The sequence below is a fragment of the Ranitomeya variabilis genome, chromosome 2 (assembly GCF_051348905.1).
Source record: "Ranitomeya variabilis isolate aRanVar5 chromosome 2, aRanVar5.hap1, whole genome shotgun sequence".
Classification (NCBI taxonomy): Eukaryota; Metazoa; Chordata; class Amphibia; order Anura; family Dendrobatidae; genus Ranitomeya; species Ranitomeya variabilis.
In genome coordinates this window covers 161,967,256-161,989,333 of record NC_135233.1, presented here as the reverse complement: position 1 = coordinate 161,989,333, position 22,078 = coordinate 161,967,256, and the positions used below count along the sequence as shown (strand labels likewise).

The window sequence follows — 22,078 nt, the reverse complement described above, 5'->3', positions numbered from 1 at the left end:
ATTCAGCTGCTCACTGAGAGGAGCAGTTTCTCTTCCTATTGACAGGGCGGGATAACCTAGTATCATGCTGATTGACAGCCAGCATCCCTCAATTAGGTAGTGGAGAGCCAACTGGCAATCAGCATGACACCAATAGTCCCCCCTGCCAAAAGGAAGAGAAACTGCTGCTCTGCTGACAGCGAGTTGTTGAATCTATGGAAGAGAGTGATCACTGACCGGTGTTAACTCGTTAGGTATCAAGTTCAACACACAATTTTTAAAGAAATATCTAAACACAGGTTCATGACACTGGCAAACAGATATTGAGTTAAACTATGTGGCAACACGTAAAACAATGTGTGCAAAACATGTATTTAACGTATTATACATGTCCTAGAACAAGGATAAACTTAATACAGAGCAATGTTTTGTATAACCAGAGCAGTACATTTTATACCTTTGAAGAAGTTCTTCCCTTGGTAAGACTTTGAAATCTGCTTCGTTAAGGCGAACCTGCACAAGGCCAAATGTACAGTATTGAGCTCAATTGAAAAAAAAATAAGAAAACAAAACAAAAAACAGACATGAAACCCTTCTAGAACTAAAGTAAAACTGATAAAATGGCATATTACACCAACCTTTTTCAGAAGTGGTTCTTCGTTGGTCATTGTGACCTATGGAGAAAAAAAAACCCATACATTATAAGTTAGTTAACCAGGAAATATTGAACTATGACACCAATAAGCAACAAAGAAAAAACGAAACAACTAGTGTCACATTTAGCACACAAATAACTAATAGGAGAGCAAAGACATGGAATTTCATAAACAAAATGGATTTTCAATTAATGAATCACAGCCTGCCCCCCTCACACTTAAAAAATAAAATAAAATAAAATAAAAAGACCAGCCAAGGTAAATTGTATCCTCTCTGCTGTCTGATCAAGAAATTGCAGAAAGTAAAGGCCTCTGCTGTTTCCATAAAGGCAATAGATGTGAAAGGAGGAAGCTGTACACATGCTTGGCCCCATCTCCATTCAGTCTTCGCCTGCATGTGCGGGCTAGTGGCCAGTCACCACAATCGCTGGGTCACCCCTTCTGGAGACAGGTGCAGATCCCAGAGGTGATATTTAGATATTAAGATATTTAAGGCATGGAATCTTTTAGCTCTCCCTCCTTCAATTGTGCACTAGTTTTATCCCAGCCAGATCCTTGACTACGCCATCATAGCTGCACACCCCACAATGCGATATACATTTGGTGAATAACACAACAAAAAGGGCACAAGCAGCACAAATCTCCTGAAGGGAAATAAGGATGGCTCAGCTACTCAGATCCAATATGCAGTAAAGCATTAAAAGGGATTTCCACTATTTTAAAATGATTGATAAATTATATAGTACTTTAACCTCTTAGTGACCGGGCCAAATTTTTAAAATCGGACATCTGTCACTTTATGTAGTAATAACTCTGGAATGCTTCAACAGATCCCACCGATTTTGAGATTGTTTTTTCGTGACACATTATACTTGATAATGATAAATTTAAGTTGATATGTTTTATGTTTTGTTAAAAAAAATATCAAATTTGTTCAAAATTTTTTTAACCCCTTTACCCCCAAGGGTGGTTTACACGTTAATGACCGGGCCAATTTTTACAATTCTGACCACTGTCCCTTTATGAGGTTATAACTCTGGAACGCTTCAACGGATCTTGGCGATTCTGACACTGTTTTCTCGTGACATATTGTACTTCATGTTAGTTGTAACATTTCTTCGATATAAATCGAGTTTATTTGTGGAAAAAAAAACGGAAATTTGGTGAAAATTTCGCAATTTTCCAACTTTGAATTTTTATGCCCTTAAATCACAGAGATATCACACAAAATACTTAATAGGTAACATTTCCCACATGTCTACTTTACATCAGCACAATGTAGGAACCAAAAATTTTTTTTGTTAGGGAGTTATAAGGGTTAAAAGTTGACCAGCAATTTCTCATTTTTACAACACCATCTTTTTTTTTAGGGACCACATCTCATTTGAAGTCATTTTGAGGGGTCTATATGATAGAAAACAACCAAGTGTGACACCATTCTAAAAACTGCACCCCTCAAGGTGCTCAAAAACACATTCAAGAAATGTATTAACCCTTCAGGTGTTTCACAGGAATTTTTGGAATGTTTAAATAAAAATTAACATTTACATTTTTTTTTTTTTTTTTACACAAAATTTATTTCAGCTCCAATTTGTTTTATTTTACCAAGGGTAACAGGAGAAAATGGACCCCAAAAGTTGTTGTACAATTTGTGCGGAGTACGCTGATACCCCATATGTGGGGGTAAACCACTGTTTGGGCGCACCGCAGAGCTCGGAAGGGAAGGAGCGCCATTTGACTTTTCAATGCAAAATTGACTGGAATTGAGATGGAACGCCATGTTGCGTTTGGAGAGCCCCTGATGTGCCTAAGCATTGAAACCCCCCACAAGTGACACCATTTTGGAAAGTAGACCCCTTAAGGAACTTATCTAGATGTGTGGTGAGCACTTTGACCCAACAAGTGCTTCACAGAAGTTTATAATGTAGAGCCGTAAAAATAAAAAATCATATTTTTTCACAAAAAGTATCTTTTCGCCCCCAATTTTTTATTTTCCCAAGGGTAAGAGAAGAAATTGGACCACAAAAGTTGTTGTGCAATTTGTCCTGAGTACGCTGATACCCCATATGTGGGGGTAAACCACTGTTTGGGCGCATAGAGCTCGGAAGGGAAGGAGAGCCATTTGACTTTTCAATGCAAAATTGACTAGAATTAAGATGGGACGCCATGTTGCGTTTGGAGAGCCCCTGATGTGCCTAAACATTGAAACCCCCCACAAGTGACACCATTTTGGAAAGTAGACCCCCTAAGGAACTTATCTAGATGTGTGTTGAGAGCTTTGATCCCCCAAGTGTTTCACTACAGTTTATAACGCAGCCGTGAAAATAAAAATTCTTTTTTTTTTTTTTCTTCTTCACAAAAATGATTTTTTAGCCCCAGTTTTGTATTTTTACAAGGGTAACAGGATAAATTGGACCCAAAAGTTGTTGTCCAATTTGTCCTGAGTACGCTGATACCCCATATGTGGGGGGGGGGGGAACCAATGTTTGGGCGCATGGCAGAGCTCGGGAGGGAAGGAGCGCCATTTGGAATGCAGACTTAGATGGATTGGTTTGCAGGCGTCACGTTGCATTTGCAGAGCCCCTGATGTACCCAAACAGTAGAAACCCCCCACAAGTGACCCCATATTGGAAACTAGACCTCCCAAGGAACTTATCTAGATGTGTTGTGAGAACTTTGAACCCCCAAGTGGTTGCACTACAGTTTATAACGCAGAGCCGTGAAAATAAAAAAAAAATTTTTTTCCTAGAAAAATGATTTTTAGCCCCCCAAATTTATATTTTCCCAAGGGTAAAAAGAGAACTTGGACCCCAAAAGTTGTTGTCCAATTTGTCCTGAGTACGCTGATGCCCCATATGTTGGGGTAAACCCCTGTTTGGGCGCACGGGAAAGCTCGGAGGGGAAGGAGCACAGTTTTACTTTTTCAATGCAGAATTGGCTGGAATTGAGATCGGACGCCATGTGGCGTTTGGAGAGCCCCTGATGTGCCTAAACAGTGGAAACTCCCCAATTCTAACTGAAACCCTAATCCAAACACACCCCTAACCCTAATCCCCACGGTAACCCTAACCACACCCCTAACCCTGACACACCCCTAACTCTAATCCCAACCGTAAATGTAATCCAAACCATAACCCTCACTTTAGCCCCAACCCTAATCCTAACTTTAGCTCCAACCCTAGCCCTAACCCTAGCCCTAACCCTAACCCTAGCCCTAACCCTAGCCCTAACCCTAGCCCTAACCCTAACCCTAGCGGGAAAATGGAAATAAATACATTTTTTTAATTTTATTATTTTTCCCTAACTAAGGGGCTGATGAAGGGGGGTTTGATTTACTTTTATAGCATTTTTTATAGCGGATTTTTATGATTGGCAGCCGTCACACACTAAAAGACGCTTTTTATAGCAAAAAAGTTTTTGCGTCTCCACATTTTGAGACCTATAATTTTTCCATGTTTTGGTCCACAGAGTCATGTGTGGTCTTGTTTTTTGAGGGACGAGTTTACGTTTTTATTGGTAACATTTTCGGACACGTGACAGTTTTTGATCGCTTTTTATTCCGATTTTTGTGAGGCAGAATGACCAAAAACCAGCTATTCATGAATTTCTTTTGGGGGGAGGCGTCTATACCGTTCCGCGTTTGGTAAAATTGATAAAGCAGTTTTATTCTTCGGGTCAGTACGATTACAGCGATACCTCATTTATATCATTTTTTTATGCTTTGGCGCTTTTATACGATAAAAACTATTTTATAGAATAAATAATTATTTTGGCATCGCTTTATTCTGAGGACTATAACTTATTTTTTCTTTGATGACGCTGTATGGCGGCTCGTTTTTTGCGGGACAAGATGACTTTTTCAGCGGTACCATGGTTATTTATATCCATCTTTTTGATCGCGTGTTATCCACTTTTTGTTCGGCGGTATGATAACAAAGCGTTGTTTTTTGCCTCGTTTTTTTTCCCCCCCCTATGGTGTTCACTGAAGGGATTAACTAGTGATATAGTTTTATAGGTGGGGTCGTTACGGACGCGGCGATACTAAATATGTCTACTTTTATTGTTTTTTTTTATTATTTAGATAAAGAAATGTATTTATGGGAATATTATATTTTTTTTTTCTTTATTTAGGAATTTTTTTTTTTTTACACATGTGGAAGTTGTTTTTTTTTTTACTTTTTTACTTTGTCCCAGGGGGGGACATTACAGATCGCTGATCTGACAGTTTGCACAGCACTCTGTCAGATCACCGATCTGACTTACAGCACTGCAGGCTTACCAAGCACCTGCTCTGAGCAGGCTCTTGGTAAGCCACCTCCCTCCCTGCAGGACCCGGATGCCGCGGCCATCCTGGATCCGGGCACCTGCAGCGAGGAGGAGGTAAGAGACCCTCGCAGCAACGCGATCACATCGCGTTGCTGCGAGGGTCTCAGGGAAGCCTGCAGGGAGCCCCCTCCCTGCGCGATGCTTCCCTGTACCGCCGGCACACCGTGATCATGTTTGATCGCGGTGTGCCAGGGGTTAATGTGCCGGGGGCAGTGCGTGACCGCTCATGGCACATAGTGCCGGATGTCAGCTGCGATAGTCAGCTAACACCCGGCCGTGCTCCCCCCATGAGCGCCGCGGATTGCGCTGGACGTACTATCCCGTCGGTGGTCATACGGGCCCACCCCACCTCGACGGGATAGTACGTCCAATGTCAGAAAGGGGTTAAATTAGCCATTTTCAAAATCTGAATGATTATCCCTTTAATCCAGTCATACCACACAAAAATATTAATAAACAACATTTCCCTCATGTCTGCTTTACTCAGCACCATTTTTGACGCTTTATTTTGTTAGCATTTTGAGGAGGTTTAATAATGTAGCAGTCATTTTTCTTTAGGGACCTGTTCAGTTTGGAAGGGACTTTGGGGGTCCTATATATTTGAAACCCCCATAAGTCATACCATTAAAAACAAAACAAAAAAAACAAAAACACCCTTTAATGTATTCAAAATTGCTTTCAGATAGTTTATTAACCCTTCAGGTGCTTTTCAGGAATTAATGCAAAGTGGCATAACTGGAATAAAAAAAGATTTTCACCACCTAAGTGTCGCTAACTTCTGAACAGGCCACTATAGCCGGCAGACACTATGGCCATTATTTGGCCATGAACTGGTATGACAAACATCAAGACCACATGATCAAGGTCTCAGGGTGCCAATGGCGTCGAAGAGGGCCCCCCACACTCTGTTAACCATTTAGATGCGGTAGTCACTATTGACAGCAGCATCAAACGGCCATGGTCGGTGCCAACACTGATCGCGGCTGATGCAGCAAGATGTCAGCTACAGTGTACAGGCGACAGCTGCTGGATTGTCACCTGTCAGAGAAGGCTATTTCTCTTATATTACAGGTCAGTGTATTGGTTAAGGGGTTAAGGCTTAAGCATCTGAACCTGCTATATTTCCATTTCTCAAGCTGAAGACCTTTGGTATAATAATATTAGAAGAGGACTTTTCACCAGTTTGTGCATGTTCTGATCACATAATGGAAATAGTTTGTATTTACCAGGTCTGGGGAAGCTGCTATTTTTTTTAAAGAGAACATGTCAGCAGAATTGTGCATAGTAGCCTACACACAGTGTCAGGTTGGCGCTGTTATACTGAATAAAATAACACCTTGGCTGATGAAATCCGTCTTGTGGTTTTTGAACCCCTTAGTGACAGAGCCAATTTGGTACTTAATGACCGAGCCAATTTTTACAATTCTGACCACTGTCACTTTATGAGGTTATAACTCTGGAACGCTTTAACGGATCCCGCTGATTCTGAGATTGTTTTTTCGTGACATATTGTACTTCATGTTAGTGGTAACATTTCTTCGATATTACTTGCGATTATTTATGAAAAAAACGGAAATATGGCAAAAAAAAATTAAAATTTAGCAATTTTCAAAATTTGTATTTTTATGCCCTTAAATCACAGAGATATGTCACGAAAAATAGTTAATAACATTTCCCACATGTCTACTTTACATCAGCACAATTTTGGAAACAATTTTTTTTTGTTAGGGAGTTATAAGGGTTAAAAGTTGACCAGCAATTTCTCATTTTTACAACACCATTTTTTTTTTAGGTACCACATCACATTTGAAGTCATTTTGAGGGGTCTATATGATAGAAAATAACCAAGTGTGACACCATTCTAAAATCTGCACCCCTCAAGGTGCTCAAAACCACATTCAGGAAGTTTATTAACCCTTTAAGTGCTTCACAGGACCTGAAACAATGTGGAAGGAAAAAAATGAACATTTAACTTTTTTTGCAAACATTTTACTTCAGAACCATTTTTTTTTTTATTTTTACAAGTGTAAAAACAGAAATGTAACCATAAATTTTGTTGTGCAATTTCTCCTGAATACGCCGATACCCCATATGTGGGGGTAAATCACTGTTTGGGCGCACCGCAGAGCTTGGAAGTGAAGGAGCGCCGTTTGACTTTTTCAATGCAGAATTGGCTGGAATTGAGATTGGATGCCATGTCACGTTTAGAGAGCCCCCTGATGTGCCTAAACAGTAGAAACCCCCCACAAGTGACACCATTTTGGAAACTAGACCCCTTAAGGAATTTATCTAGTTGTGTGGTGAGCACTTTGAACCCCCAAGTGCTTCACAGAAGTTAATGAGGTAGAGCCGTGAAAATAAAAAAAATAAAAAAATCGAATTTTTTCTACAAAAATCATCTTTTTGTCCCCAAATTTTTATTTTTGCAAGCGTAACAGGAGAAGTTAGACCACAAAAGTTGTTGGGCAATTTCTCCTGAGTACGTCGATACCCCATATGTGGGGGTAAACCACTGTTTGGGCGCACCGCAGAGCTTGGAAGAGAAGGAGTGCCGTTTTACTTTTTCAATGTAGAATTGGCTGGAATTGAGATCGGACGCCATGTCGCGTTTGGAGAGCCCCTGATGTGCCTAAACAGTAGAAACCCCCCACAAGTGACCCCATTTTGGAAACTAGACCCCCCAAGGAACTTATCTAGATATGTGGTGAGAACTTTGAATGCCCAAGTGCTTTACAGAAGTTTATAATGCAGAGTCGTTAAAATAAAAAATATTTTTTATTCCAACAAAAAAGATTTTTTTAGCCCCCAAGTTTTTATTTTCACAAGGGTAACAAGAGAAATTGGACCCCAAAAGTTGTTGTCCAGTTTGTCCTGAGTATGCTGGTACCCCATATGTGGGGGTAAACCACTGTTTGGGCGCACGGCAGAGCTCAGAAGGGAGGGAGCAACATTTGACTTTTTGAGCGCAAAATTGGCTGTCGTGTTTGGAGACCCCCTGATGTACCTAAACAGTGGAAACCCCCCAATTCTAACTCCAACCCTAATCCCAACCCGATCCATAATCCTAATCACAACCCTAACGATAATCACAACCCTAACCCCAAAACAACCCTAATCTCAACCCTAACCCTAATCAAAACCCTAAATCCAACACACCCCTAATCCTAATCTCAACCCTAACCTCAAACCTAACCCTAATCCCAATCCACCCCTAACCCTACTCCCAACCCTACCCTTAACCCTAATCCCAAACCTAACCCTAATCCCAAACGTAACCCTAATCCCAAACGTAACCCTAATGCCAACCCTAACCCCAATACCAACCCTAATCCAAACCCTAATCCCAACTCTAACCCTAACTTTAGCCTCAACCCTAGCCCTAACTTTAGCCCCAACCCTAACTTTAGCCCCAACCCTAGCCCTAACATTAACTTTAGTCCTAACCCTAAATTTAGCCCCAACCCTAACCCTAAATTTAACCCTAACCCTAACTTTAGCCCCAACCCTAATCCTAAGGCTACTTTCACACTTGCGTCGTGTGGCATCGGTCGCAATCCGTCGTTTTGGACAAAAAACGGATCCTGCAAATGTGCCCGCAGGATGCCTTTTTTGCCCATAGACTTGTATTGCCGACGGATGGCCACATGTCGCGTCCATTGTGCACTGGATCCGTTGTGTTTTGGCGGACCGTCGTCACAAAAAAAGTTCAATGTTTTTTGTAAGCCGCGTCCGCCATTTCCACTCATGCGTGGCCGTAACTCTGCCCCCTCCTCCCCAGGACATAGACTGGGCAGCGGATGCGTTGAAAAACTGCATCCGCTGCCCACGTTGTGCACAATTTTCACAACGTGTGTCGGTACGTCGGGCCGACGAATTGCGACGCCCCCGTACCAACGTAAGTGTAAAAGAAGCCTAACCCTAGCCCTAAATTTAGCCCCAACCCTAAATTAGCCCCAACTCTAACCCTAATTTTAGCCCCGACTCCTCTCTCCTGCCAGCCGGCAGATGGCAGCAGAGAGCGGGCGCACTGCGCATGCGCCCGCCATTTTCTTTCCATGGGACGAAGCCGGCGGGCAGGAGGGGATGCAGGAGGACCCAGGGACACCGGTAAGTATAGCAGGGTCCCCGAATCCCCCTATTTCTCTGTCCTCTGATGTGCGATCACATCAGAGGACAGAGAATGACACATCGCTTTTTCTTTTTGCGACCGCCGGTAAACAGTTAATTACCGGCGATCGCAAAACAGGGGTCGGTAAGAACCGACCCCAATTATGTTGTTTGGGGTCTCGGCTACCCCCGGCAGCCGAGACCCCAAAGATCCTCCGGGTGCCATTTTTTTTTGCCGGAAGAAGATGGCGGCGCCCATCGGGAGCCACGAGGAGCACCGGGGGAGACAGGTGAGTATCGGGGGGCTATCGGGGACCCCATTTCTCTGTCCTCTGATGTGCTATCACATCGGAGGACAGAGAAATTAAAAGGGAGATCGCGGTATGTTTTTTTTGCGATCGCCGGTAAACGGTTAATTACCGGCGATCGCAACTCGGGTGTCGGTAAAAAAACCCCGAATCATGTTCTCTGGGGTTTCGGCTACCCCCAGCAACCGAGACCCCAGAGAAAATCTGACTCTGGGGGGCGCTATTCACTTTTTCCACAGCGCCGATAATTAACGGCGCTGTGGTTTAAGTATCCTTAACTGCCGACATTAAAAGGCGTATCGGCGGTCGTTAAGGGGTTAATCTTTTTTTTTCAGTTTTGCGTTAATGATATGCTCGTATCCTAAGGCGGGGTTGGTGTATGTGGTGCTCTGATTATATATTCATAATGCAGACTGCTGACAGGTCACTGATCCCTCACTGACCCGCCCCTTAGTTTGCATAATAAATACAATCACATACACACACACACCCCCAAAAAAATGCTTCTGCAAGCTGGTGCCAGCCGTGGTATCTGAGCTGCAGCATAATCACATGTTTACTGTGCAAGTATTCCATTTTGCAGATTTCTTTGAGCGGGGTAAAAAAAAAAAAAAAAAGTCATTTTGAAAAATAGTGACTGCACAGTAGCAGCTACCGGTTTGCATAGAGATCCGATAGCTGCTGTTGCGCAGGTGCAGTGGGCGCCATTTTCAAAATGACTTTTTTTTATCTCGCTCAAGTAAATATGCAAAAGGGAATTTAGTGCAGAGTAACCATGTGATTATGCTGCAGCGCAGGGTCCAAGGCTGGGACCTGCCTGCAGGTGTTTTTTTTTTTTCTGCAGCATATACAGGTATTCAATATGTAAGGGGTCAGTGACCTATCAGCAGTCTGCATTATGAATATATAATCAGAGGACCACAAACATGAACCCTTTCTTAGGGCATGAGAATCTCTAACACAAAACTGAAAATATTAAAGGGAACCTGTCACCCCCCCAGGCGTTTGTAACTAAAAGAGCCACCTTGTGTAGCACTAAGGCTCAATTCTGACAAGGTGGCTCTTTTAGTTCTTGTTCCTGCCACTGCTGAAATAATAGATTATCAAATTTGTCCCTCATACCTTGAAATCGTCCGGGGGGCAGGTCTTTCCCCCCTAACACAGACGCCTCACATCCGTCACTCAGAGCCTCTACAAACGCCTGGGGGTGACAGGTTTCCTTTAAGAAACAGCCACAAGACGGATTTCAACACCCAAGGTATCATTTCATTCAGTAGAACGGCGCCGACCTGACACTGTCTGTAGGTTACTGAGCACAATCCTGCTGACCGGTTCCCTTTAACAGCATACAGTAGCTTTGGACAGCACTAGCGCTTATAGGCATCTCATAGTTTAAGGCTGCAGTCAGTGTCAGCGGATAAACAGCATGCACTGCATTCTGATCCAATAAGTTAAAGAGATACTGGCACAGCCATCGCACAATTGAATGTCTGTGCTATAGGAATTAAATTATTAAGTGCTTAACATTATTGTATGTATGACTGTAGTAAACTTGACACTGCGCCTCACTGTCAAGTGACCACTACTGAGATAAGCACAAGCATTTTAATGAACTAATGACTGACTGACCTAATCTAGTGTGATGTGTTTTAGAAACTTTTCTTTTCCTGTGATTTATGTCATAATAATTAAAAGTTAAGTTTTATTTCGAGTCTTTATAAGGGATCTTTGTTTGCCTTCCGCAATATGATGTGAAACCACAGACTCCAACTCCATTTCCCTGACTTCCTACACCAACCCCACAGCACTGGCTCTCTACTGAGCATGTACATAAAGTGCAGCACAGATTCATCTCCACTAAAAGCCGAGATCCTTAGATCAGGAACAGAACAGACATTTATAGGACATTTCATAACTTTCCCAAATAATTATGTAAACATTTACAGCACATCCGGCACGGAGCTACTGAATCCAATTATATATATTTTAGGAGTCGGTTCATTTTATGCAGACTCCCAGTTCCACAGCGCTGAATGATCCCTGCGGTATTTCTATATAGTAGCTGCAGAGACCAGTGAGGAGGGCATGTTATTTTGTTTTCTGAATGATGAAGCTGACATTAGATTGCACAACCTCATGCAGGGGAAGAACACCACGCCCCAGAGACCAAGCTTTAATAACAAACATTTAACTCCTAAAATGAACACTTCAGTGATTTTTTTTTTATAGTGTGCTATTACATACAAGAACAATTAGCATAGTAAACCTCACTGGCCGACATCTTATACCTGTATTTCCCTACTGTGGCACTAGGTCACCACATTTGTGACCTGCCAAATTACATAGTGGTTGCAGTGTGGAGTGGAGGCCACTGAATGCTTTCCACGCAAGCCTTTGTGAATGCCCATAGACATGCATTGAGACTGTAACCAATGGTCACATAACACTGCAGTGGACTGGTGGGGGGGCAGATACTGAGTGAAGATGGCAGTCAGCCAGTATGTTATCACACGAATTCCACTTACATACATGATAGCTAGCACTATAATAATAATTTTTTTTTTATTTATATAGCGCCAACATATTCCGCAGCGCTTTACAACTTATAGAGGGGACTTGTACAGACAATAGACATTACAGCATAACAGAAATCACAGTTCAAAACAGATACCAGGAGGAATGAGGGCCCTGCTCGCAAGTTTACAATCTATGAGGAAAAGGGGAGACACGAGAGGTGGATGGTAACAATTGCTTTAAGTATTTGGACCAGCCATAGTGTAAGGCTACTTTCAGACATAGCGCTATTTTGCGGGCGCTTTTCAAAAATGCGCAATGTCATTTTCGTCTGCCGGTAAAGTGAATGAGAAATTCACTTTGCCGTTCAGACACACCGCAAAAAAACGCGGCGCTTTTGTCTGCAAACACGCCGGCGTAAAAAGAATTGACATGTCAATTCTTTACGCAGCGGCGTGTCTGCGTATCCCCCTAGGGCCCCATATTACCTTCCACACACAGCGCCTTTGTCCTGGGTGTCGGCGTCTTTGTACGGAGGGGTTGACACCCAGGACCGGACGTGACGTCGGACAGGAAGAGGGAAGCCCCCGCCCCCCAGTGAAGCAGCATGGAGTCCTTCTGTGTGTGTGTGTGTGTGTGTGTGTGTGTGTGTGTGTGTGTGTGTGTGCGTGTGTGTGCGTGTGTGTGCGTGTGTGTGTGTGCGTGTGTGTGCGTGTGTGTGCGTGTGTCCCCATGCGACGCTAGTGCCACCATTGTGCTAAGTCGCCGTATGGGACTACTACTCCCATCCGGTATTAGGATGGGAGAGTTGTCCCTGTGTCCGGCGACTTAGCACAATTGTAAAGTTACACAAAACACCTACACACAATACACATACATGACACACAGTACAGTACATACAACACATAACATAGAGTATATACTCACCAACAGCACACTTGTAGGCGAAGCCCTCGATCCTCCAGGAAAAAATCCAAAAATAATAAACCAAATCCATACTCCCTGTCCGCAGAATCCATAAAACGAGTGTCCCACGCCGATCGGCTGCTCTCCGGCGATACACTGCCAGGAGCGAAGCTCCTAGCAGTGTATCGCGTACTGTTCCGGAGTTCAATGACTCCGGCGTCTCGGTTAACAGCAGTACAGCTGCGTTGAACTTTCCCACGCAGCACTGCCGTTAAGCGAGAGTGCCGGGGTCAATGACCGCCGGTAAACTCGCTCGCGCATGCGCAGTGACACACCGACAGGAACTATGGCTCCTGTCAGTGTGTCGCTGCAGCCGTGGAGAGCAGACATATCTCTGGATGTGTCTGTTCTCCATGGAAAATCTTGATACGTGGCACTTAAATATGTGGCAATTAAATACGTGACACGTGGCACTTATACGTGATACGTGTCACTTAAATGCGTGGCACTGAAATACGTGATACGTGGCACTTTGATACGTGGCACTGAAATATGTGGCACTTTGATGCGTGGCACGTGTCACTTAAATACGTGGCACTGAAATATGTGGCACGTGGCACTTTGATACGTGGCACTTAAATACGTGGCACTTAAATACGTGGCACGTGGCACTTAAATACGTGGCACTGAAATACGTGGCACTTAAATACGTGGCACGTGGCACTGAAATACGTGGCACTTAAATACGTGGCACTTAAATACGTGGCACTTAAATACGTGGCACTTAAATACGTGGCACTTAAATACGTGGCACTTAAATACGTGGCACTTAAATACGTGGCACTTAGGCTATGTTCACATTTGCGTTGTGCGCCGCATGCATCCTTTTTTTGATTGATTTTGGACTCAGCAAAAATGCAACTTGCTGCGTCCTCTGCGGCCGGATGCGTGCGCTGCAGTGACGCATGCGGCGCAAAACGCAAGTGCGACGCATGTCCATGCGCCCCCATGTTAAATATAGGGGCGCATGACGCATGCGGCGCAGACCGCAAATGTGAACGTAGACTTAAATAGCTGGATAGAGCTGGATCCGCGGGCTGTGATCTGGCCTACGCTCAGCACTCTGCGGAGCGCTGTCATTCAAAACACGTCCACTCATTTTGGTGTTTAGTCCCAAAATGGAGGATGGAAGAAGAAAAGGGTTGGACAAGGAAATGACATCATTTCTTTTTTTTTTTTCCCCACTGCAGTTAAAGCTTTATTTGTGTCAAACACAGACAATCTGCAGAGAAAACTGCATAAAAAACCGCACTAAAAACCGCATCAAAAACGCACCAAAAACGCACCTGCGTTTTCTGCCAAGAGCTGCGGTTTTTGTCCTGAAAAAAAAAAGGATTGAAATCAGGATCGTGTGAACATACCCTTACCGTACAGGGTTACGAGGGGGGGCGTCTGACTGATGCCTGCCCTAATAACCTGGGGTTAGTGACAGTGGGGTTAGTAAACCCCAGCTGATGTCTGTTCCGCTTGCTGAGGCGTCTTTGGCTCAAGGCCATTGCAGCTGGCAGAATCGACATGATGTTAACTCCAGTGTGTATTGTATTCTGAGTCATAAAGACAGGAAATGACCTCAATGACTTTTTTTTTTCCCCTTTTTTTTTTTTTTTTCAAACAAACTTTATTTTCAGTACACAATGCTGAAAAAAATGCAGCTGCAAAAAACGCAGCAAAAAACGCTGTGTGTGAAAGCAGCTGCGTTTTTTGCCTGCGTAAAAAAACGCAGGTAAAGCAGCAGCAAAATACGCGCGCGTAAAAATACGCAGCAAATATGCTGTGTGTGAAAGTAGCCTAAGGCTCGGATGTTCATGTAAAGCTGCATGAACCAGTTAACTGCCTAGTATGTAGCAGTACAGACACAGAGGGCTATTAACTGCATAAAGTGTAAGAGAACATGATGCGAGGAACCTGATTATGTTTTTTTTTTTTTTTAATTGGGCCACACAGGGATAGTTAGGTTAATGCATTGGCAGTAGGCCAGTCTGAACAAATGAGTTTTTAGGGCACGCTTAAAACTGTGGGGATTGGGGATTAATCGTATTAACCTAGGTAATGCATTCCAAAGAATCGGCGCAGCACGTGTAAAGTCTTGGAGATGGGAGTGGGAGGTTCTGATTATTGAGGATGCTAACCTCAGGTCATTAGCGGAGCAGAGGGCACGGGTAGAGTGGTAGACTGAGACCAGAGAGGAGATGTAGGGTGGTGCTGAGCCATGGAGAGCTTTGTGGATGAGGGTAGTAGTTTTGTACTGGATTCTGGAGTGGATGGGTAGTCAATGTAATGACTGGCACAAGGTAGAGGCATCGGTGTAACGGTTGGTGAGGAATATGATTCTGGCAGCAGCATTCAGGACAGATTGGAGAGAGGAGAGTTTGGTAAGAGGGAGGCCAATTAGTAGAGAGTTACAATAGTCCACTAGCACAATACTAGTACAATAGCACTAAATAAAGAGTGCTCAGTTAGCATAAATTACAACCTAAACATTACAAGCTAATATCTCCGCAACAAAGTAGAGAAACTAAAAAAAAACAAAAGCTACGTTTTATTTAGTGATGCAGCCACTAGTTCATGATGTGAACAGTTTAATATCATAAACAGCTACTCATGGTGCCATTTAGATTTTATATTTTTTGTGGTATGCAAAAAAAAAAAAAAAATGTCTACTTTTGAACAGAAATTAGAATCATTTAACTCCTTCACCCCCAGAGCTTTTTTCGTTTTTTCAGTTTTCGCTCCCCTCCTTCCCAGAGCCATAACTTTTTTATTTTTCCGTAAATATGGCCATGTGAGGACTTATTTTTTGCGGGACGAGATGTACTTTTGAACGATACCATTGGTTTTACCATGACGTGCAACAGAAATCAGGAAAAAAATTCCAAGTGCAATGAAATTGCAAAAAAAGTGCAATTTCACACTTGTTTTTTGTTTGGCTTTTTTGCTAGGTTCACCAAATGCTAAAACTGACCTGCCATTATGATTCTCTAGGTCATTACGAGATCATAGACACCCAACATGTCTAGGTTCTCTTTTATCTAAGTGGTAAAAAAAAAAAAAAAATTGCGCCATTTTCCGATACCCCTAGCGTTTATTTTTCATGATCATGAGGGCTTATTTTTTGCGTGCCGAGCTGGCGTTTTTAATTGTACCATTTTGGTGCAGATACGTTCTTTTGATCGCCCGTTATTGCATTTTAATGCAATGCCACGGCGACAAAAAAAACTTAATTTTGGCGTTTTGATTTTTTTTCTCGCTGCGCCATTTAGCAATCAGGTTAATTTTTTTTTTTTTTTTTTGATAGATCGGGCGATTCTGAACGCAGCGATACCAAATATGTGTATATATGTATGTATATATGTGTATATATTTTGATTGGGGCGGAAGGGGGGTGATTTTAACTTTTATATATTTTTTATTATTTTTATATTTTTAAACACTTTAATTTTGGCATGCTTCAATAGCCTCCATAGGAGGCTAGAAGCATGCACTACACGATCGGCTCTGCTACATAGAGGTGAAGCACACATCACCTCTATGTAGCTGAAATGCAGGGTTGCTTTGAACGCCGACCACAGGGTGGCACTCAAAGCAATCGGCCATCAACAACCATAGAGGTCTCAAGGAGACATCTGGTTGTTATGGCAATGCACCGATGACCCCCGATCATGTGACGGGGTCAGCGGTGCGAGGACTGGGAGCGTGAGTTAAAGGCCGCTGTCAGCGTTTGACGGCGACATTTAACTAGTTAATGGGCGCCGGCGGATCGCGATTCCGCTCGCGCTCATTGCGCGCACATGTCAGCTGTACAAAACAGCTGACATGTCGCGGCTTTGAGGTGGGCTCACCGCCGGAGCCCACCTCAAAGCGGGGGTACTGCCAGCTGACGTACTATTCCGTCAGCTGGCGGAAAGGGGTTAAACAAGTCAATAAGTCCATTAAAATAAGGCACATTATAATGCATAGAAGTTATGCAATTTTTTTTGGCATACCAGAAAAATCACTAATGAAACACCGTAAAAACGGAACTACTGATGAAAATAGTTAGGTTTTGCGCAAGAAAACCATGAAGTCTTGGAGCAGGTATAGGCATCCATTTTCACAGTCACTACATAAAGCACAAACTGATCGTGGATCTACAGACCTAAGTTAAAGGGCCACTGTCACCCCCCTCCAGCCGTTATAAACTAAAAGAGCCACCTTGTGCAGCAGTAATGCTGCATTCTAACAAGGTGGCTCTTTTAGTTTTAGGTTCAAGCATACCCCAAATAAAACGTTTTTATACTTAGCCACAATTCCTGTCTCTAGCCAGGTAGGCGGGTCCTCACTCCCCAGCTTGGCCAGCTCCTCTGCCGTCACTCACATCTTCCTGCGCTTTCGGCGCCGCCCCCTCAGTGCTGTTATCGTTTCAAATCCGGCGCCTGCGCTGTGTACTGGTGTCCTGCGCAGACGCAGTAAGCTCTGGCCGTCTGATGTAATGGCTGATACCAGAGAACAAAAGACATCCACAGAACACCAGGATGGATCTGCTGCACAGCAAATAGCTGTAGGACCTGCGATGACGTCACTACCATGTGATTAGGGCAATCACATGGCAGTGACGTCATCGCAGGTCCTACAGCTATTTGCTGTGCAGCAGATCCATCCTGGTGTTCTGTGGATGTCTTTTGTTCTCTGGTATCAGCCATTACATCAGACGGCCAGAGCTTACTGCGTCTGCGCAGGACACCAGTACACAGCGCAGGCGCCGGATTTGAAACGATAACAGCGCTGAGGGGGCGGCGCTGAAAGCGCAGGAAGATGTGAGTGACGGCAGAGGAGCTGGCCAAGCTGGGGAGTGAGGACCCGCCTCCCTGGCTAGAGACAGGAATTGTGGCTAAGTATAAAAACGTTTTATTTGGGGTATGCTTGAACCTAAAACTAAAAGAGCCACCTTGTTAGAATGCAGCATTACTGCTGCACAAGGTGGCTCTTTTAGTTTATGACGGCTGGAGGGGGGTGACAGTGGCCCTTTAAAGCCTCATATCTCCAGGAAACAATAAGATTAAGGTCAGCAGGCAGTCTGTGCATTGTGACCAGTATAGGGACTGTGAAAAATGGCAGTCAGAATCCAAGCCTCACACATCCGTGTTTCCAGTACCTGTGTCATCAGTTCTTTTTCACACACTAGTGATGAGCGAGTATACTCGTTACTCAGGTCTCCTCGAGCACGCTCAGGTGATCTCCGAGTTTTTGTTAGTGCTCAGAGATTTAGTTTTCTTCGCCTCAGCTGCATGATTTACAGCTGCTAGACAGGCTGAATACATATGAGGAATGCCTGTTTGTTAGGGAATTCCCACATGTATTCAGGCTGCCCAGCAGCTGTAAATCATGCAGCTGCGGTGAGGAAAACAATCTCCCAGCACTAACAAATACTCAGATCAACTGAGCAACGAGTATACTCGCTCATCACTACAGATAACACAAGTAACCATTATAATCTTTGGGGCTATGCATATGTACATGCTTTTACACAGTGTCCATGAAAAACACGAGGAGACATGTTTGCTTTTTCCGGCAGCACAGATGACAAAAACCAATACAAGTCTATGGATGCATGAAAAATGAGTAATCCATGTTTAACCCCTTAACGACCAGGGGTATTTTTGGTTTTGCATTTTCATTTTTAACTCCCCTTCTTCCCAGAGCCATAAAGAAAATTTCCAGTCAATATGGCCATGTAAAGTGCTTGTTTTTTTGCGGGGCGAGTTGTACTTTTGAACGACACCATTGGTTTTGCCATATCGTGTACTGAAAAACGGGAAATGCAAAACGTGCAATCCCACACTGGTTTTTTGCTTGGCTTTTTTATTAAGTTTACTAAATGCTAAAACTGACCTGCCATTGTGATTCTCCAGGTCATTACAAGTTCATAGACCCCAAACATGTCTAGGTTCTCTTTTTATCTAAGTGGTGAAAAAAAAATTCCAAAGTTTGAAGGAAAAAAAAGTTGCCATTTTCCGATACCCATAGTATCTCAATTTTTCGTGATCTCAGGTTAGGCGAGGGCTTATTTCTTGAGCGCCGATCTGACGTTTTTATTGATACCATTTTGGTGCAGATACGATCTTTTGATCGCCCGTTATTGCAATATTGCAGCGACCAAAAAAACGCCATAATTCTGGCGTTTTATTTTTTTTTCTAGCTACGCCATATACCAATTGGATTCATTCTTTTCATATATTGATATATCGGACAATTCTGAACGTGGCGATACCAAATATGTGTATATTTGATTTTTTTTTTTGTTTTATTTGGAATGGGGCGAAAGGGGGGCGATTAGAAAGTTTATATATTTTTTAAAGTTTTGTTTTACTTTTTACTTTCTTCAATAGTCTCCATGAAAGACTAGAAGCTACAGTTGTCCGATCGCCTCTGCTCTATGTAGCAGATAAGCTCACTTGCTGTGAGCGCCGACCACCAGGCGGCACTCATAGCAATCCGACAATGACAACCACAGGGGTCTCCTGTGACCCCTGGTTGTCATGCCAACCCATTGGTGACCCATGGTCATGTGACACGGGCGCCGATGGGAGAAGGCAATGAAGTGCTTCCTGCGTGTGCATATTAAATACCGCTGTCAAGCCAAATTTTTTTCCATTCTGACCACTGTCACTTTATGAGATCATAACTAGAACGCTTCAATGGATCCCACTGATTCTGGGACTGTTTTTTTGTGACATTGCAGTTCATGATAGTGGTAAAAATTTCTGACATGACTTACAATTATTCGTGAAATTTTTTTAAATTTTTTTTGCAAATTTCAAACCTTTAATTTTTATGCCCTTAAAGGGAATCTGTCACCTAATTTTAGCCCTATAAACCACAGCCACCGCCATCAGGGGCTTATCTACAGCATTCTGTAATGCTGTAGATAAGCCCCCCTGATGTAACCTGAAAGATAAGAAAAACAGGTTATATTATACTCACCCAGGGGCGGTCCGGGTCCAATGGGCATTGCAGGTCCGGGTTCTGCGCCTCCCTTCTTCATACGATGTCATCCTCATCATTGCTGCTGTCGCAGCTCCTGTGCAGGTGTAAGGGTATGTGCACACGTATTCCTGGCCACTGCGGATTTTTCCGCAGCAGTTTTGATAAATCTGCAGGGCAAAAACGCTGCGTTTTTGCTGCAGATTTATCGTGGATTTACCGCGGTTTTCACTGCGGTTTTACAACTGCGGTTTTCCATAGGGGCAGCTGTAAAACCGCTGCGGAATCCACAGAAAGAAGTGACATGCTGCGGAATGTAAACCACTGCGTTTCTGCGCGTTTGTTTCCGCAGCATGTGCACAGCGTTTTTTTGCTTCCCATAGGTTTACATTGAACTGTAAACGCATGGGAAACCGATGCGGACCCGCACCTGCGGAAATGCTGCGGATCCGCAGCAAAATCCACATCGTGTGCACATACTTTAATTCTCTGCCCTGTTGAGGGCAGAGCAAAGTACTGTAGTGCACAGATGCCAGGAAAGGTCAGAGAGACCCTGCACAATGCAGTACTTTACGCTGCCCTCAACAGGGCAAATCAGTACACCTGCGCAGGAGCTGCAACAGAAGCAAGGAGGATGACGACATCGTATGAAGATGGGAGGTGCCGGACCCGAACCGCCCAGGAACGCCCCTGGGTGAGTATAGTCTAACTTGTTTTTCTTATCTTTCAGGTTACATCATCTACAGCATTACAGAATGCTGTAGATAAGCCCCTGATGGCAGTGGCCATAGTTTATAGGGCCAAAATTAGGTGACAGATTACCTTTAAATCAGGCTACTTTCACACTAGCGTTTTTTGCAAAAGGTCGCAATGCGTCGTTTGGCCGAAAAAACGCATCCTGCAAAAGTGCTCGCAGGATGCGTTTTTCCTCATAGACTAACATTAACCCCTTCATGACCCAGCCTATTTTGGCCTTAATGACCTTGCCGTTTTTTGCAATTCTGACCAGTGTCCCTTTATGAGGTAATAACTCAGGAACGCTTCAACGGATCCTAGCGATTCTGAGATTGTTTTTTCGTGACATATTGGGCTTCATGTTAGTGGTAAATTTAGGTCGATAATTTCTGAGTTTATTTGTGAAAAAAACGGAAATTTGGCGAAAATTTCGCAATTTTCACATTTTGAATTTTTATTCTGTTAAACCAGAGAGGTATGTGACACAAAACAGTTAATAAATAACATTTCTCACATGTCTACTTTACATCAGCACAATTTTGGAAACAAATTTTTTTTTTGCTAGGAAGTTATAAGGGTTAAAATTTGACCAGTGATTTCTCATTTTTACAACAAAATTTACAAAACCATTTTTTTTAGGGACCACCTCACATTTGAAGTCAGTTTGAGGGTTCTATATGGCTGAAAATACCCCAAAGGGACACCATTCTAAAAACTGCACCCCTCAAGGTGCTCAAAACCACATTCAAGAAGTTTATTAACCCTTCAGGTGTTTCACAGCAGCAGAAGCAACATGGAAGGAAAAAATGAACATTTAACTTTTTAGTCACAAAAATGATCTTTTAGCAACAATTTTTTTATTTTCCCAAGGGTAAAAGGAAAAACTGGACCACGAACGATGTTGTCCAATTTGTCCTGAGTACGCTGATACCTCATATGTGGGGGTAAACCACTGTATGGGCATACGGCAGGGCTTGGAAGGAAAGGAGCGCCATTTGACTTTTTGAATGAAAAATTGGCTCCAATCTTTAGCGGACACCATGTCGCGTTTGGAGAGCCCCCGTGTGCCTAAACATTGGAGCTCCCCCACAAGTGACCCCATTTTGGAAACTAGACCCCCCCAAGGAACTTATCTAGAAGCATAGTGAGCACTTTAAACCCCCAGGTGCTTCACAAATTGATCCGTAAAAATGAAACAGTACTTTTTTTTCACAAAAAAATTATTTTAGCCTCAATTTTTTCATTTTCACATGGGCAACAGGATAAAATGGATCCTAAAATTTGTTGGGCAATTTCTGCTGAGTATGTTGATACCTCATATGTGGGGGTAAACCACTGTTTGGGTGCACGGCAAGGCTCGGAAGGGAAGGAGCGCCATTTGACTTTTTGAATGAAAAATGATCTCCATCGCTAGCAGAGACCATGTCACGTTTGGAGAGCCCCCGTGTGCCTAAACATTGGAGCGCTCCCACAAGTGACCCCATTTTGGAAAGTAGACCCCCCAAGGAACTTATCTAGAAGCATAGT

General features: G+C 43.3%; 1 protein-coding gene across 2 annotated transcripts in view; it reads right to left on the bottom strand.

The window, feature by feature from the left end:
- Nucleotides 1-22,078, bottom strand: part of WTAP (WT1 associated protein) — a 136,481-nt gene that overhangs the window by 58,397 nt on the left and 56,006 nt on the right. For both annotated transcript variants that reach the window (XR_013221080.1, XM_077283115.1), the window contains exons 2-3: nucleotides 618-653; nucleotides 437-492 (exon numbers count right to left, since the gene is read on the bottom strand). Coding sequence is in view for 1 of the 2 variants with exons in the window: in XM_077283115.1 (XP_077139230.1) it covers nucleotides 437-492; nucleotides 618-647 (86 nt within the window). In the remaining variant the exon portion in view is untranslated. The remainder of the gene's footprint in view (nucleotides 1-436; nucleotides 493-617; nucleotides 654-22,078) is intronic.